At 40.6% G+C, this 18,959-nt stretch overlaps 1 protein-coding gene across 2 annotated transcripts in view; it reads left to right on the top strand.

Annotated features, from left to right (window-relative positions):
* The window catches only part of JHY (junctional cadherin complex regulator), a 108,307-nt gene that overhangs the window by 69,297 nt on the left and 20,051 nt on the right, over positions 1–18,959 (top strand). For both annotated transcript variants that reach the window (XM_081037732.1, XM_081037731.1), the window contains one exon: positions 8,682–9,337. In XM_081037732.1, the coding sequence (XP_080893858.1) occupies positions 8,682–9,337 (656 nt within the window). The remainder of the gene's footprint in view (positions 1–8,681; positions 9,338–18,959) is intronic.

The following is an 18,959-nucleotide window of genomic DNA, read 5'->3' as shown; positions in this document are numbered from 1 at the left end:
GAAAAGTCATTTGACAAGATACAACATCTATTTATGATTAAAACACTTAATAAAATAGGTATAGAAGGAAAATACCTGAACATAATAAAGGTCATATATGACAAGCCCTCAACTAATCTTATAATTAATGGTGAAAAACTGAAACCCTTTGCTCTACGTTCAGGAACACCATAGGGCTGTCCCTATCACCTCAGTGTTGGAAGTCCTTGTCAGAGCAATCAGGCAAGAGAAAGAAATAAAAGACATACAAATTGAGAATGAAGAAGGTAAGTTACCACTCTGCAGATGACATGATGCTATATAGAGAAAACCCTAAAGACTCCACCAAAAAGCTATTAGAAACAATCAACGAATACAGTGAAATTGCTGACTACAAAATCAAACTACAAATTCCATTGTTTTCCTATATACTAACAATGAACTCTCAGAAAAAGAAATACAAAAAAGCAGTTCCTTTTGCAGCAAACAGAATAAAATTAATCAACAGTGTGAAGGATCTATATGCTGAAAACTATTAAGACATTTTTGAAAGAAATTGAAGGAGACACAAAGATATGGAAAGACATTCTGTGCTCATGGATTGGAAGAATCAACATAGTTAAAATGGCCATATTACCCAAAGCAATATACAGATTTAATGCAATCCCCATCAAAATCCCAATGGCATTTTTAAAGAAATAGAACAAAAAATCATCAGATTTGTTTGGAACCACAAAAGACCCCAAATAGCCAAAGCAATCTTAAGAAAAGAAACAATACCGGAGGTATTACACTCCCTGACTTTAGCTTTTACTACAGAACTACAATAATCAAAACAGCATCGTATTGGCAGAAAAACAGACACATAGACCAATGGAATATAATTGAGAACCCAGAAATAAAACCACATAAATATGGACACATAATTTTTGACAAAGTAGCTAAACACATGCAATGGAGGAAAGACGGCCTCTTCAATAAATGGTGCTGGGAGAATTGGATAGCCATGTGCAAAAGAATGAAACTGGACTGCTATCTGTCACCATGTACCAAAATTAATTTAAAATGGATCAAAGACTTAAGCATAAGACCTGACACAATAAACTGCATAGAAGAAAACATAGGTACTAAACTTATGGACCTTGGGTTCAAAGAGCATTTTATGAATTTGATTCTAAAGGCAATGGAAGTAAAAGCTAAGATAAACGAATTGGACTATATGAAACTTAAAATCTTCTGCACAGCAAAAGAAACCATCGACAAAATAAAGAGGCAACCAACTGAACAGGAGAAGATTTTTGCAAACAGTGCCTCTGATAAGGTGATAATATCCAAAATATACAAGGAACTCATGCAATTCAACAAGAAAAAATCAAGGAACCCAATTGACAAATGGGCAGAGGATCTGAAGAGCCATTTCTCCAAAGAAGACATACAAATGGCAAATAGACATATGAAAAAATGTTCAACATCACTAATCATCAGAGAAATGCAAATAAAAACCACAGTGAGATGTCACCTCACCCCAGTCAGAATGGCTATCATCAACAAGACAAATAGTAAGAAGTGTTGGAGAGGCTATGGAGAAAAAGGAACTCTCATACACTGTTGTTGGGAATGCAGACTGGTGCAGCTGCTATGGAAGGCAGTGTGGAGGTTCCTCAATTACCATATGACCCAGCAATCCCCCTCCTGGGTATCTAACCAAAAAATCTGAAAATATTTATCCATAAAGACACGTGTGCTCCAATGTTCATTGCAGCTTTATTTACGGTGGCTAAGAAATGGAAACAACCAAAATGTCCTTTAATAGATGAATGGATAAAGAAGTTGTGGTATATATACACAATGGAATACTATTCAGCGGTAAGAAAAGATGATATAGGAACATATGTGACAACATGGATGGTTCTTGAGATTATGATTCAGGGTGAAATAAGTCAGATAGAAAAAAGGAGAGAACCATATGATTTCACTGATATGTGGTATATGAACCAAAAACAACAAAAGAACAAGACAAACAAATGAGAAACAAAAACTCATAGACACACACAATAGTTCAGTGGTTACCAGAGGGTAAGGGCGGGCACGGCGGGAGATGAGGGTAAGGGGGATCAAATATATGGTGATGGAAGGAGAACTGACTCTGGGTGGTGAACACACAGTGAGATTTATAGATGATATAATACAGAATTGTACACCTGAAATCTATGTAATTTTACTAACAATTGTCACCCCAATAAATTTTTTAAAAGTGAATGATATATGCAACTCATATATGCAATTTTGAAATTATTCAGAAAAAACTAATAATAACAAACATTAATAATATAAATTATATATCTGTAAATTTGTGTGTATCTACACATGGAGAGACAGAGAGGGAATGATGAAATGTGCAAAATGATCAAAACTGATAAATCTTAATAAGTATATTTGGGAGCTCTGTGCTATCCTTGTAAATTTTTGTGCGAGTTTAAATGATTTTGTAAGTTTGAAAAAGAAAAAAGTAATGAAAAAGGTGAAGGTGCCCATAGGATTTAGCAAGTAAGAGGTTGTGGGTGGCCTGAGCCGAGCTGTTTCAGTGGGGTTTAGAATAAATGCTCTAGGAGGGTGTAGAGGTCTGAACGAGAGATGAGGAAATGAAGATCAGTACAGCCTACATTTTCAAGGTGCTTGGCTGTGGATTAAGAGAGGAGGAGGTTTAACCAGCGAATGAGATCATGTGAGGGAATTCTCTCATTTTTGTAGTAGAAGAGACTTGAACACATTTACATGCTGGAAGGAATGAGAAACTAGAGATAGGGCTAGGAAAGAAAGGAGGTATGCCAGAAGCAAGGTCCCTGAGACAATTTAATCCTGTGTATTTTCATCTTTAAAATATTGAGAATGGCTGGGCATCATCATCATTTTCTATGTAAGCATCCTACACAAGCTTAAGATCTTTACTTCAAGCCAAGTAATCCCTCTTCACATTACCTCTCCAGGTCCTTTGTCCTGAATCATTCTGTGCTCCCCTGTAAATCTTCACAGGTTTTCCAAACCGCACTTTCTTTGTGTACCAGAAATGCACACAGTACTTAGCTGAGGGCCTGAGCCTTGCCGGCCAGCGCGAGGGAGCACACTCTCACTATCAGAATATCCTTCCAAGGCGAGGAGTATGTGGTCGATAAAACAGAAAGTTCCCCAATTCAGTAAACTTCCAAAAGGATGAACTAGGATGTTTTCTTTCTTGCCACTTTTAAATTACTCTTGACTTTCTAGGCAGGGAAAAGGAATGATAGTGTGAACGGTGTGTATGATCTTTGACTAATCTCAAAGTCCTTGTAATTGCATCCTAAGTAATCTTCCCACCTTTCCAAAGTTTGCCTCCAATAATATCAAAAGCCATGCTTCTTTTTCATCTGAACATAGAGTCTTTCCTTAGAGCTGCTAAAAATTGGAGTCAGTTGATATGTGTGTGTGGGGGCAGAGCCAGGAGTGCAGTTTCCAGGCTCTCGGCCTCACATGGAAAGGTGCTCATTTGGGTAGTAAATGGCCATCAACTGTGATTGGATGGCCATCAGCTGTGGCTAGTTGGCTGTCAGCAGTGACCAGTGAGCCATTGGCCACTAATATAACTGCCGTGGCTACCCTAGCAGCAAATGGGGGCTAGCAAGAAGATGGTGGCTGAGCTAGCAAGTGCAGATTGCAGTTAGCAAGTGGGGTTGGTTGGCAGAGAGAAGCAGACGGCAGGTTGCAGATAGTGTGGTTCCTGCTTCCTGTGTCTCCAACCCAGCCACCAGCGAGAATATAGTGGTATGACTCCCCTATCTATGGCTCCATGGGTGTTCCTTTTTGGCCTCACCGTATCCTGTGTTCTTATGTGGGAAGTGGGAGCTGAGACCCCGCAGGCCGCCCCGCACGACAGTGTGCTCTAAGTTTTCTTACTATTATCAGATGAAATTTGTAACCCAAGCTCAAAGTACTCATGTTTTATCGTTAATAAACACAACGGAAACTTCTCTATGTCAGCGCTCATTTTGGAGGTCAGACACAACCCCCAGGACTGCAGGGTTGATCAGGGTAACTGCCAGAGAAGTAGAAAGCTGTGTGTGCTCGCCTTAAGAGCAAGAATGGGTTTTGTTTTAAAGCAGATGAACTTCTTGGTTGAGATCAGAGCATCCATTCTCTGCTCTGCTTATGCCAGGTGAAAATGAAAACCTGAAAGTGAAATCGCTGGGTGCTGCCATTCACAGGGTTGAGGGTGAACCTCCCTCGGATGACACAGTAGGAACAAACATTAATAACTAAGTATGAGTCTTACTAAGAAATTATCCTCCCAGCATTAGGCATCAGGATTCCCCAATGCTAACACTCCAGCCAAAGGACCCTGCTCTGTGTGTGCCAGCAAAGCCTACCGCCATTAAGCAGTTACTCTGAGTGCATGTAGTATGGACTGATTGTGCGTGTTGGTAACAAAAGAACCCCAATGTGAACAGGATGAGATAGAGGATTTCACTGCTGATGGAGATTAAATCGCCTGAGAATAGCTTTATATATTAACTTCAGGGAACTCAGGTCTTGCCACCTAAAGGGTGACACCTGATGCCTCAATTGTAGGGTAATAAATCTTCAGTAAACTGCAGATCTCAAGTAGGCTGCTGGGAAAGTGAGAGAAATCACATCAAGCCCATAAATGTCTTTCTTTCTGGGGACTGAAATGCCATCTCTGGGCACTTACATTTACGTGAACAGTGGATTTAACACTTGAGACAATTGAAGTTTCGTAAAATAATGAGTCCTTGGCCTTGTTGACAAAGCACCCTCTGAAGAATATTATAATCTGAATTGTCAGCAGCAAAGGTACAACATGATTAAAACCAACTGATAATCCCAGATTTCGAGTCTGGTACCCTAGGAAAAAAATTGCTGATAGGTTCTTTTTCTTTCTTGGTTGCAATGAGGGGAAAGAACTGGGACAAATACAGTCGGATGGCAGCAGAAAAAGAGTTTCTGGTCACTTATTTTTCTAGCAATTGAAAAGCTGAAGAAATATTGGAATGAATGACATTATCAGCATTAATAGCTAATGGAGTCTTCTTTGCCCTTCATGAACAGTGGTATCAGCCATGAAAAAAAGCCGCTGTTTCATGAACACACCGGTAAGACCATGTTTCCCCAAAAATAAGACAGCCATTGTGGGGACAGAGCCCCAGAAAGCAGTTTCCGGGCTCTTGGCCTCACATAGAAAGGTGATGGCTTGGGTAGTAAATGGCCATCAGCTGTGATCAGATGGCCATCAACTGTGGCTAGTTGGCCGTCAGCTGTAACCCGTAAGCCATTGGCTACTAATATAACTACTGTGGCTACGCTAGCAGAAGGAATGGGGGCTAGAAAGAGTGGATTGGAGAGAGGCAGATGCCGCTGGGGAGAATATAGTGATATGACTCCCCTACCTATGGCTCCATGGGTGTCTCTTTTTGGCCTCACCATATCCTGCGTTCTTATGTGGGGAGCGGGACCAGAGACCTCTCAGGCCACCCCGCATGACACATGGCATAGTTGGCAGTATATGGTGCCGGCCAAAGCTTTCCAAAGTGCAGTGGAGCAGTTTGTGCGTATAAAAGCTCAGTCTGAGGAAGACCAGGAGGAGCAGCTGCCGGAGAGCTCGATTCCCGTGGAGGGGTGGGAAGACGTGGATGGTTCCCCAACCAGCAGAGGCCGGAGAAAGCGAAGGTTGTTGCCGCCCTGTGGGCTGGGAAGTGCTTGCTGAGGCAGCCCGGATGCGGGACTTGTCCCAGGAGGAAATGTTTGCTGAGTCCTCCGTGGGAGATGAGGGTGAGGTCAAGGTCATCCCTCACCCCCAGGACAGCCCTGGTGAATGACTATGGACTATGGGGAATTGCCTTCTATCCCTATTTTAATAGACCGCTTGACTGTTTACTTGGGAACGTACCACCATGTAGTGGAACTGGCGGATGTTTGCTTTTGTGTCTTGACCGGCCACCATTGATAATATGTAGGCACCTTGACTGTGAGCCACTGTTGTTCCAGCACGGTACCCTGAGAGGTCCAGAGAGAGAGTGGCAGTGCCCTGAGAGCCCTGGCTGAGTCCAGGAAGTCTGGCTGTGTCCAGAGAGAGTGGCAGTGCCCTGAGGCCCTGGCTGTGTCCAGGAAGTCTGGCTGTGCCCAGAGAGAGTGGCAGTGCCCTGAGAGGCCCTGGCTGAGTCCAGGAAGTCTGGCTGTGCCCAGAGAGAGTGGCAGTGCCCTGAGAGGCCCTGGCTGTGTCCAGGAAGTCTGGCTGAACCCAGAGAGAGTGGCAGTGCCCTGAGAGCCCTGGCTGAGCCCAGAGAGAGTGGCAGTGCCCTCAGAGCCCTGGCTGAGTCCAGGAAGTCTGGCTGAACCCAGAGAGAGTGGCAGTGCACTGAGAAACCCTGGCTGTGCCCAGGGTGACTGGTGGTACCCTAAGAAGCCCATGAAGTCTGGCTGTGCCCAGAAGTACTGGTGGTGCCCTGAGAAACCCTGGCTGTGCTCAGAGAGCCTGGCTGTGTCCAGGATATTGCATTCACCTCCAGGCTCCTCGCACAGGGCCCCTTGTGGAAGACGCTTGTCGCATAGATTGTGAGGCGAGAACCTGTAGGGGTGGAGTGTGGGGACAGAGCCCCAGAGAGCAGTTTCTAGGCTCTCGACCTCATGTGGAAAGGTGATGGCTTGGGTAGTAAATGGTCATATACTGTGATCAGTTGGCCGTCAGCTGTAACCCGTAGGCCATTGGCCACTAATATAACTGCTGTGGCTATGTTAGCAGAAGGAATGGGGGCTAGCAAGAGCGGATTGCAGAGAGGCGGATTCCGCCGGTGAGAATATAGTGGTATGACTCCCCTACTTATGGCTCCATGGGTGTTCCTTTTTGGCCTCACCATGTCCTGCTTTCTTATGTGGGGAGCAGGACCAGAGACCCCGCAGGCCGCCCCACACAACAGCCAGACATCAGCTCTAATGTGTCTTTTGGAGCAAAAATTAATATGAGATATAAGACCGGGTATTATATTATATTATTATTACATAGAGCCAGTGTTTTATTATAGTAAAATAAGACCGGGTCTTATATTAATTTTTGCTCCAAAAGACGCATTAGAGCTGATTGTCCGGCTCGGTCTTATTTTCGGGGAAACATGGTCTTATAAAACTACAGTTTTCTTGTGGTCCACTACATGGAAGGATGCTCTTGGGCATCTAATTACAGAACCATCTTGCCCACATTTCCCAGAAGCTCAATATACTGCATAGAAGGAAGAACCTTTCTTAATTGAAATACAGAAAATGAAGTTTTCTAGGGCATCACAGGTAAAATTTAACGTTTAGAGGAGCTAATCAGGATCTCGCAAATCCTCCAGAAAACTCAAATTCTAAGTAGAACATACTATAAATGTCAAATTATAAGCCATTATTCCTTTAAAATCAGAAATAAGAAGTAATATTGTATATTACTGTTTTAAATCATCTCAACCTTATCGTTATAATGAGATTTCATTCAAAATAGAATACCATTTAATATTACACAGGAAAAGGATGAGTCTTAACCATTGTATCAGAAAAGTGAAATGAAGGTTTAATTCATTGCAGTACATTGGTCATTCTTCATAGCAAGCTAAAACAGTTTAAGCAAAAGCATGATTTATTTACTTCAAGGTTTTTTTCTTCAAGGTAACTTGTGTTTTTCAATTAACATTGCGTAGGTATAGGCCATAGAGGTATTTTATAGTGTGTTCAGGAAGGAAGAAATATGTAGCGGTTATATAACACACTGATGCATATAGTCATCTTACTGTCTTCAGCAAGGATTTAATCATTCTTTCCAAAGGCCTCTTAATTCAGCTAGTTTTTCACAAAGGAATGGGTGCTTTTTTCCTTGGAAAGTATTTCTAAATGGCTTAGCACAATATAGTTACATAGTGTATCTATTATATCAGGAGTACATTTTGTTGTTACGTGACAGACTTTGAAAAGCATAAAGACTGTTGTGAAATTGAAATATTTCCCCCAGATGTTTGATTGCCTAAGTACAGGTTATATTAAAGAACAGAAGCAAAACAACTCTCGTGGTTTCACAGATGTGTTATCACAGTACAGACTCTTATAATCCTCTGAATAAAATCTAATTTTTTCATCTGGTGAAGAGGTCATTTCTAGCTTCGGAGCTATATGAGTGAGAAGATCTGATAATCTGAATTGCATTTCATATTAACCATGTACTTTGTTGGTAAAGCAAATCATTGATGTTCTTTCTGGTTAAGATTTTTAAAAATAGTCATCTTAATTAAAATAAATTTGCATGTACATTTTGATGTACATTTGCACTTTCTTTGTACACAACTCTTTAGAGGTAAAGCTTCTTCCACCACCACTTGGTAACACCTCATTTTACAACATTTTAAGTCAAAGACTTGTCCTTAATATAAAGCCAATTCTAAACTTTCTATTTCTTTTTAGAAAATTCATAATCTGAAATTGCCAGGAGGAATCACATAGCTAATCACTCTCTCATTGCCTGAAATTAGGAAAGTACCATCTGAACCTTCTCTTTATCTCCTTTCAATTTCATGGTCAACTACCTAGAAATTCCAACTCCCAGTTTGAAAAACACTAATTCAAAATTCCTGAAGAGTACCAATCTTTTAACTTCATACTAACCAAAAATATCTTTTTGTAATTACCAGGAACACTGGTCTCAATATGAAAGTGCAAAATCAAATAATGTACCAAGAGATCAATCTTCTGAAACCACTAATGGCCAGCAGCAATCTTCCAGAAGAGCAGCCAAGAACAAGATTCAAAAACAACAGAAGCACAATCATGGCCTGAAGTCTCTGGTAACTGAAGAGATAGTTGTCAGTCAAGGAAACCAGAATAACACTCCCAGACGGCAACAAAACCAAAATAAGCCTATTGATACTTCAATAAAGCATGAAACAATTGGGATTATGAACGGCCCTAACAATGATTTGCAACAGGCAAGTGCGCTTAGGAGCCAGGATCCCAAAGTAACCTCCAATAAATTTGCTCCACCACGGCGGCCTTTTGACAAGGTATTATATAAAAACTCTACTGGATATCACACAGAGATGAATTTTAATAGAGAAAGAGGATGCAAAGACCAAGAAGAGAGAAGACTTTCATACCAGCAGCTACAAATCAACACTCTATCCCATATGGACTTGAACTACCTTAATGAACTTACTAAGAGACAAGTGCCTCTGAGCCAGAAAGGCTTTCAGTTTGTTTCTAACATAAATGGTAATGGAGCAACTGAAAATAAGAAGAAACCCAGACAAACTTATACAGAGACAAAATACAAGAACTTGGAAATATTATGGTAAGAATTTCTTTTTCTCAAATGGTTTACTAGAGGAAAAATGACAGACTGCTGGAGAAAGACGGAGAGAGAATGGGAAGTGGGCGAGGGGTCATGGGGATGGTCAGGGGAGAGGAAAAATTCACCTAACAACATCCTTGGTTCTGATTTCCACCTAAAATAGCCCACTTTTTACATATTTATTTTCTTTTTCCTTGTCTCCTCTACTTTTTCTTCTGTAGTTAAACCAGAAGTTGGAGGGAGGGGAGAAGGACAGAAAGACCCAGTTAAAAAAAAAAAAAAAAAAAGATCATTATGTTTTGAGGGTTACAATAATGTTTGCAGGAAACAAATTATATCCAACACTGCAATGGCCTAGCCTAAGAAAAAATCTAATATACAGAAAAATATGTATGCACAAAAATATCATTTACAGAAATGACAACAATAATCTAACAATAAGGAAATGTCTAAGTAAGTTGTGACATTTACTATCATGTAACCATTTAAAATTATGGCTATAATGAAATGCTTCTATAAAAAGAAAGTAGTAAGGTACAAAATTACATCTGCAGAGTATAAGTTTTGCTATATTAAAATGCGCATGGAAGAAAAATGCACCAAAATGTCAATAGAAGTTATCTCTGGCAGGAGAGATTGGGGTTATTTTCAATTTCTTCTTTATACTTTCTGAATTCTTCAATTCCTTACAATGTAGAAGTATTAGTTCTATAATCAGAAAAAAGGAAAGTTATTTTTAAATCACTTCAGGGGACATTTCTTGATGCCATTCAATCAAATGTGTTTATTAAACACCTGGTATATGCTGAATATTGTGCTAAAATGCTGTAGAAAACACAAAAGTGTTCTGATGCGTGGGTACCTTCACAGAGCTTGCTTCAAAGCAGGGAGACAGTTCTACACATATGAATTGATCAGAAGACATTTAAGTGCTACACGTGGAGGTATGAAACGTACAGTAAGATTCAGAGTTAGCTTCTTAGAAGAGATAGTGACAGATAGTAGACATCCTTGTATTTTTTTCCCCTCACTATACTGCTTCTATAATTTTTACCATTAAAATAATATTTAACTTTTGGTAGGTAGGGAGGGGAGATAGGAAATTTCTCCTGTTGCTATTCCTTTTGCAAAAAACTTTTATCATAAATGCGTATTTAATTTTATCAAATACTTTTTCTGCATCAATTGAAAAATGTTCTCCTTTAATCCTTTAATGTGGTTAAACGTATTAACATTTTCTTATTTTTTTTTTATTAGTTTCAGTTGTACAAGACAAGGTAATACTTAGACGTTCATCATTTATATCCCTCACACTGTGAACCCTCCTCCCCCCATCCATTATCCCTCTGACCTCACACCGAGCCATCACATTATATATATAAAATTATAGTTGGCATTCATTAATGTTTAGCTTCTGGTGTACAATGCCATGATCAGGCATCCACATTATCTCTGAGGTGGTCTCCCAAATAGGATGCATGTCCATCGGATACCCAACAAAATCTTTACAACATTATTGAATAAATTCCCCAAATTAATTTTCAGAAAACCCTGAGGCCATCTTGTGGTTACCAGCTGCTTCCTAATCCCTTCACCTTTCCCCTTATCCCCAACCCCCCCAGCCCCCGCCCATCTAACAACTCTAGGTTTTTTCTTTGTGTCCTCAAAACTGTCTCTGATTAGTTCATTCACATATTCTTTAATTTAGATTCCGCATATAAGTGAGATCATATGGTACTTGTCTTTCTCTTTCTGACTTATTTCACTTAACATAATGTTCTCTAGATCCATCCATGTTGTTGCAAATGATAAGATTTCTTTCTTCTTTATGGCTGCATAATACTCCATTGTATAAATGTACCACAGCTTCTTAATCCAGTCATCTACCGATGGGCATTTCGGTTGTTTCCATATCTTGGCTATTGTGTAAAGTGCTGCAATAAACATAGGTGTGCATACTGATTTTTGAATTGGAGTTTTGGATTTCTCCGGGTAGATACCTAGGAGTGGAATTACTGGATCATAGGGTAGTTCCATTTTCAGATTCCTGAGATACCTCCATACTGTTTTCCATAGTGGCTGCACTAATCTGCAATCCCACCAACAGTGCACTAGCGTTCCCTTTTCTCCACATCCGCGCCAGCATTTGTTGTTTGTTGATTTATTGATGATAGCCATTTTGACTGGAGTGAGGTGGTATCTCATTGTGGTTTTTATTTGCATTTCTCTGATGGTTAGTGAGGTTGAGCATTTCTTCATATGTCTTTTTGCCTTCTGTATGTCCTTTTTAGAAAAATGTCTCCTCAAGTACTCTGCCCATTTTTTAATTGGGTTGTTTGTTTTTTTGGAGTTGAGTTGAGTAAGCTTTTTATAGATTTGTGATATAATCCCTTATCAGATATATCATTGACAAATATCTTTTCCCATTCAGTAGGATCCCTTTTTGTTTTATTGATGGTTTCCTTTGCTGTGAAAAAACTTTTTAGTTTGATGGAATTTCACATGTTTATTTTTTCTTTTACTTCCCTCGCGCGAGGGGATATATCACTGAAAATCTTACTCCGGGTAATGTCCATGAAGTTTCTTCCTATATTTTCTTCTAGATATTTTATGGTTTCAGATCTTACATTTAAGTCTTTAAGCCATTTTGAATTTATTTTTGTATATGGTGTAAGGAGGTGGTCCAGCTTCATTTTCTTGCATGTGTCTGTCCAGGTTTCCCAACACCACTTATTGAACAGGCTATCGTTACCCCATCGTACATTCTTGCTTCCATTGTCGTAGATTGGATGGGCATATAGGCATGGTTTTACTTCTGGACTCTCTATTCTGTTCCATTGATCTATGTGTCTATTTTTATGCCAGTACCATACTGTTTTGATTACTGTAGCCTTGTAGTATAGTTTGAAATCAGGTATCGTTATACCTCCCACTTTGTTCTTATTTCTCAAGATTGCTGAGGCTATCCAGGGTCTTTTATGGTCCCATATAAATTTCAGGATTATATGTTCTATTTCTGTGAAAAACGTCGTTGGTAGTTTGATAGGAATTGCGTTGAATATGTATATTGCCTTAGGCAGTATGGACATTTTAACTATATTAATTCTTCCTATCCATGAACATGGAATGTGTTTCCATCTATTTATGTCTTCTTTCATTTCTTTCTTCAGTGTCGTATAATTTTCTGAGTACAGATCTTTTACATCTTTGGTTAGATTTATTCCCAGATATTTTATAGTCTTTGGAGCAATTGTAAATGGAATTGTTTTTTTTAATTTCTCCTTCTGATATTTTATCATTGATATATACAAATGCAACTGATTTCCGAATATTAATTTTATATCCTGCTACTTTACTAAATTCATCTATCAGTTCTAATAGTTTCTTGGTGGAGTCTTTAGGGTTCTCTCTATATAGTATCATATCATCTGCATATAGTGATAATTTTACTTCCTCCTTACCAATTTGGATGCCTTTTATTTCTTTCTCTTGTCTGATTGCTGTGGCTAGAACTTCCAGCACTATGTTGAATAGAAGTGGAGAAAGTGGGCAACCTTGTCTTGTTCCTGATCTTAGGGGGAATGGTTTTAGCTTTTCCCCATTGAGTATGATGTTAGATGTGGGTTTGTCATATGAGGCCTTCATTATGTTAAGATATGATCCCTCTATTCCCACTTTCTTAGGGTTTTTATCATAAAAGGTTGCTGTATTTTATCAAATGCTTTTTCTGCATCTATTGATATGATCATGTGATTTTTATTTTTCATTTTGTTAATGTGGTGTATCACATTAATTGATTTGCGGATGTTGAACCACCCCTGCATACCAGGGATGAATCCCACTTGATCCTGGTGTATGATCTTTTTAATGTATTGCTGAATTCTGTTCGCTGATATTTTGTTGAGGATTTTTGCATCTATGTTCATTAGAGATATCAGCCTGTAGTTTTCTTTTTTTGTGGTGTCTTTGTCTGATTTTGGGATCAGGGTGATAGTGGCTTCGTAAAAAGTGTTTGGGAGTCTTCCTTCCTTCTGGATTTTTTGGAAGAGCTTGAGGAGAATAGGTGATAATTCTTTTTTGAACGTTTTGAAAAATTCACCTGTAAAGCCATCTGGTCCAGGGCTTTTGTTTGTTGGGAGATTATTGATTACAGATTCAATTTCCCTGGTGGTAATCATACTGTTCAGGGTTTCTGTTTCTTCTTGAGTTAGCCTTGGAAGGTTGTGCGCCTCTAGAAAATTGCCCATTTCTTCCAGATTGTCAAATTTGTTGGCATATAGTTGCTCATAGTAATTTCTTAAAATTTTTTGTGTTTCTGTGGTGTCTGTTGTCACTTCTCCTCTTTCATTTCTGATTTTATTAATTTGGGTCCTTTCTCTCCTTTTTAAAATGAGTCTGGCTAAAGGTTTGTCAATTTTGTTTATCTTCTCTAAGAACCAACTCTTGGATTCATTGATCTTTTGTATTGTTTTTCTGGTTTCTATTTCATTTATTTCTGCTCTGATCCTTATTATCTCCTTCCTTGTGCTCCCTTTGGGCTTATTTTGCTGTTCTTTTTCCAGATCCTTTAAGTGTGAAGATAAACTGTCAATTAGTGATGTTTCTTGTTTCTTTAGGTAGGCCTGCAGTGCTATGAACTTCCCTCTTAGGACTGCTTTCGCAGCATCCCATAGATTTTGGGTCGTCGTGTTCTCATTCTCATTTGTCTTGAGATATCTTTTGATTTCTTCTTTGATCTGCTGCTTGACCCATTCATTATTTAGTAACATGTTATTCAGCTTCCATGAATTGGTGTGTCTTCCTGGTTTTTTTTCCCTGTAGTTCATTTCTAATTTCATAGCACTGTGGTCAGAGAAGACAATTGGTATGATTTCAATTTTCTTAAATTTATCAAGGCTTGTTTTGTGTCCTAACATATGATCTATCTTGGAAAATGTTCCATGTGCACTTGAGAAGAACGTGTATTCTGCAGCATTGGGGTGAAATGCTCTGAAAACATCAATTAAATCCAACTGCTCCAAAGTATCATTTAAGGCTGTTGTTTCCATATTGATTTTCTGTCTGGAGGACCTGTTCCTTGTTGTCAGAGGTGTGTTGAAGTCCCCTACTATGATAGTGTTGCTGTTGATCTCTGTCTTTATGTCCATCAGTACCTGTTTTATATATTTAGGTGCTCCTATGTTAGGTGCATAGATGTTTACTAGGGTTATGTCCTCTTGTCGGATTGATCCCTTTATTATTATATAGTGCCCATCTTTGTCTTTTAATACTTTCATTTTAAAGTCTATTTTGTCAGATATAAGTATTGCAACTCCAGCTTTTTTCTCACTTCCATTTGCATGAAATATCTTACTCCAACCTTTCACTTTCAGCCTGTGTGTGTCTTTTGATCTGAGATGAGTCTCTTGTCTACAGCATATACAAGGGTCTTGCTTCCTTATCCACTCAGCCACCCTATGTCTCTTGATTGGAGCAGTTAATCCGTTTACATTTAAAGTGATTATTGATAGGTACATAGTTATTGCCGTTTTTAAATTTGTAGTAAATTGTTTTCATCTTTCTTCTATTTACAGAAGTCCTTTTAGTATTTCTTGCAATGCTGGCTTGGTTGTCATAAATTCTTTCAGTTTGTTCTTTTCTGGGAAGCTCTTTATCTCTCCATCAACTTTAAATGATAGCCTTGCTGGATAAAGCAATCTAGGTTGTAGGCCTTTGTGTGCTATCACTTTGAGTATCTCCTGCCACTCCCTCCTGGCCTTCAATGTTTCTGTAGAAAAGTCATTTGATAGCCTTATGGGAGTTCCCTTGTACGTAACCTTCTGACTTTCTCTTGCTGCTTTTAAGATTCTCTCTTTGTCTTTAAGCTTTGCCATTTTAACTATAATGTGTCTTGGTGTGGGCCTGTTTGGGTTTATCCTGGTTGGAACTCTCTGCACTTCCTGGGCTTGTATGTTGGTTTCCTTCATCAGGTTAGGGAAGTTTTCAGACATTATTACCTCAAATATGTTCTCAATCCCTTGCTTCCTCTCTTCACCTTCTGGTATTCCTATGATGCGCATGTTGTTGCGCTTGATGTTATCCCAGAGGTCTCTTAACCCATCTTCATTGTTTTTTATTCTTTTTTCTTTCTGTTGTTCAGTTTGAGTGATCTCTGCTAACTTGTCTTCTAAGTCGCTGATTCGATCCTCTGCTTCATCTAACCTGCTGGTCATTCCTTCAAGTGAGTTCTTAATTTCGGTAATTGTGTCCTTTAGTTCTAGCTGGTTGTTCGTTAAGATTTCTACATCCTTTTTTAGTTCTAACTGGTTGTTCTTTATGATTTCTATATTCTTCTTTATGTCTTCTCTAAGCTCCTTAAAAATTCTTATCACCAGTGTGCTGAACTCTGTCTCTGACAGGTTGGTTACCTCTGCTTCATTTGGTTCCAGTTGTGGAGGTTTCTTCTGTTCTTTTATTTGGGACATGTTTCTTTGTCTCCCCATTCTGACTGACTCTCTGTGTTTGCTTTGATGTATTAGGAAGATCCCCTAGAGCTCTTAGTTCTTGCTGGGTTATCTTATGTAGTATGTGTCCTTTATATTTGACTTGGACTACTTCGTTCTTCTCCTCTGCATGTGCTCCACAGGTGGCTCGTGTGTTTAGTATATTGTCCTGTTCAAGAAGAACTTTAATTGCTTTTTGCTTGTGAGTAGGTGGATTTAACTCCTAGGCCGTCTAGTTGTGAAACTTGGCTCTGCCCACTGCAGGGTGTTCTGCTGGGTGAGGGTTGGCCACTTAAATGACGTTTGGCCTCTATGGGCTCTTGTCCCTTCAGAGAATTCCCTCTGGGTGTGTGACTTTTAGGTCAAACTTAGTAGTACTCTGGTTTGGTCCAGAGTTGGCTTCTGGATATGTTGAATCTTGTGCCTCTTAAGCTGGGCCCTGTTAGGGCAGTTTCAGCACAAATCAAGTTACCAAGTACAACAACAACAACAACAAAAAAAACAAACAAATCAAGTACATTCACATGTAAAATACAACCGACAATCCCCACTCAACATAGGCAAAGATATCAGAAATAAAGGCAGAACAAAGCAAATCACAACAAGCAGAAAGAAAAAAAAAACACCAAGCAAAGCAAAACAGAAAGCAGCACCGGTCTTGGCTTAAGCCCACCAAGTAATCTCCAGGTTGTCCTCCGCTGTGCCAAAGAGTTCCCTGCCTATTGCGTAGGCAGCGCTGGTCACGTGGTGCCCAGAGTGAATTTGGGAGTGTAGATATAAATGCGAGGGGCTGACGGGTCTGGATGACAGTTTTCAGAGAGACCGTGTAGTTTCTGTCCTTTCCTGCACAAATGCACGTTGAGAGTAGCTCCACCAGCCCTGTGCCCAGTACTCCTGAGTCTTAGGGCCCTCCTTCCGTGGGTGTGTGGGAGGGGGCGGGTGGGAGATCTCTAAGCTGCTGAAAGCTGGGAGCTGCGTCTGCCGCTTACTGCTAAACTCAGGGAGTGCTTCCGCGGTTGCCCTTGCCCCGCCCCAGGCCAGCCAGAAAGGGTGGGGGCTGGGGATGGAGGGGTCTTCTCTCTCCCAGGCCAGCCACGTCACACTCCTCCCGCAGGCCCGAAAAGGTGGTGGCTGGGGGTGTGGGAGTCTCCTCTCTCTTCCTCCAGCGAAAATTCCCTCCTCCCAGCATCTTCCAAAGGTCAGAGCTGGCTGCCAATCTTCCCAGCGCCTGAGCACAGACGTCCCTCTGTAATCTGACACTACTCCTCAGTTCAGGGGTCAGTTTAAGTCTCTGGAAGGGCAGGGGGAGGATTCGAAAAGTGGGGTAAGTTGCCCAGGTGTGGCGTCTGAGTTCTTTGTCTGCCCTAGGGCCCACGAGCTGCCCGCCCCGGCGGGAGCGATCAGCTGTGGGACGCAGGGAAAGAGCCCACCTCCTGGACCCTGCGCTCTCCGCTGCACCCTGGGCTCCCGTGGGACTCTAGAGCCCCGGGTGCTGCCTACTGCTGCTTTTGTGGGCACGCTACAGGGCTGAGGCTCTACCGTGGGGGGTGAGGAGAGCCTGGCACATTCCTCTTGCCCTCCTCGCTCCTCCCCAGCTTGCCCAGCTAGCGCACCCCAAAGCAAACCTTCCATGAGTCTCTGCTCCGTCCTGGGATTCACGCAGTGGTCGCCATCAGGCCTGGGCTCCGCCGTGGAGGGGGGACGCGTTTCCACTTTGCGCCTCTCTCTCCTCCCCCGCTTGCCCAACTAGTGCACCCCAAAGCAAACCTTCCACGAGTCTGCGCTCCGTCCTGGGCGCCGCGGCGGCAGTCGCCACCGGCCACGCTCACCTTCAGGTAATTCCTCCACGAGTCTCCCCGCTGTTCTGTGTGATGAGCAAACGACTCCTCAGTGTTCTATATCTCCCTGTGTCTTTAGAGCTGCGGTTTACCGCCGCTGCCGCAGCCGCCGCCAGCCTGATTCCACCACGAGACCGCGCATTTCCACTCTGCTCCCTTCCTTCTTCCCCTGCTCGCCCAATTTGCGCACCTTCAAGTAATCCTTCCACGAGTCTCTTAGGAGTCTCTTAGCTGTTCTCTTTTGGATCTCCCTTCTGCACCCATGAGTGATATCTCAGGCAGATCCCTTAGTTTCTTCATTCACTTGCAGTCCATTTTCTGGTATTAAGGAAAACATTCTACCCTTGTGTCCTCTCACTCATTAGCTGCTTCTGGCAACTCCAGGATAAAGATTAAGCCTCCATCTTCCTTTCCTTAGCAGATGTAGTCACATAGGAAACTGGTTGGAACTAAGCACCCAGATAGAAGAGACGTAGGTCTTGAATATTAATGAATTCTTGTGCTTTTCTTTGTATCCAAAAATATTTACTATTTTTGATTCCTGTATTTCTCAACCTGGCTCTACAAAGAATCATCTGAAAAGCTTTTAAAAAGTGCTGACTCCTATCCCCCTCCCCAAACCAATTCTTAACATTTTCTAATGTTACACTATCCTTTCATTCCTAGGATTAACCCAACTTGTCATACCGTATTTTCAGCAAGTTGCTTGATTTGGTTTGTTAGCATTCTCTTTAGGAGGTAACATTCACATGCAAGAAGTGAGATTGGCTTAAAATTTTTCCATCTGCCACTGACCCTATCTGGATGTGTTATCAATATTATACCAGCCTTCACTTGAAACCTGTATAGTTTTACAAACCAATGTCATCCCAATAAATTTAATTTAAAAAAGATTATATCAGCCTTATAAAATGAGTTGGGGAATATTCCCACATTTTACATCCTCTGGGATACTTAATCTACAATTGAAATTATCTGTTACTTGGAGGTTTTATAGAATTTTCTGGTAAAACTATTTAGGTCATGTGTATTTTGTGTTTGGCTTTGTTTTGTTGTCATTTGTGGGCAGGTTTTCAACTTTAAGCTACTTACATTTATAGTGATATTCACATATTTGGATTTATTTCTGCCATTTTAATTTGTCATTTCTAATCTACCTTTTCTTCTGTGTGTCTTCTTTTTATATCTTCTGTTGTACTGATAGAATATTCTTTGTTACGTTTTCCCTTTATTCATTTGGAAATCTATATTCTTTCTATTCTTTTTTTCTTCTACCATACATACTTAACTAGTTAATATTTA

The sequence above is a fragment of the Rhinolophus hipposideros genome, assembly GCF_964194185.1.
Source record: "Rhinolophus hipposideros genome assembly, chromosome: 24".
Classification (NCBI taxonomy): Eukaryota; Metazoa; Chordata; class Mammalia; order Chiroptera; family Rhinolophidae; genus Rhinolophus; species Rhinolophus hipposideros.
The sequence above is the reverse complement of the archived record's forward strand: the minus strand, read 5'-3'. Positions and strand labels throughout refer to the sequence as shown.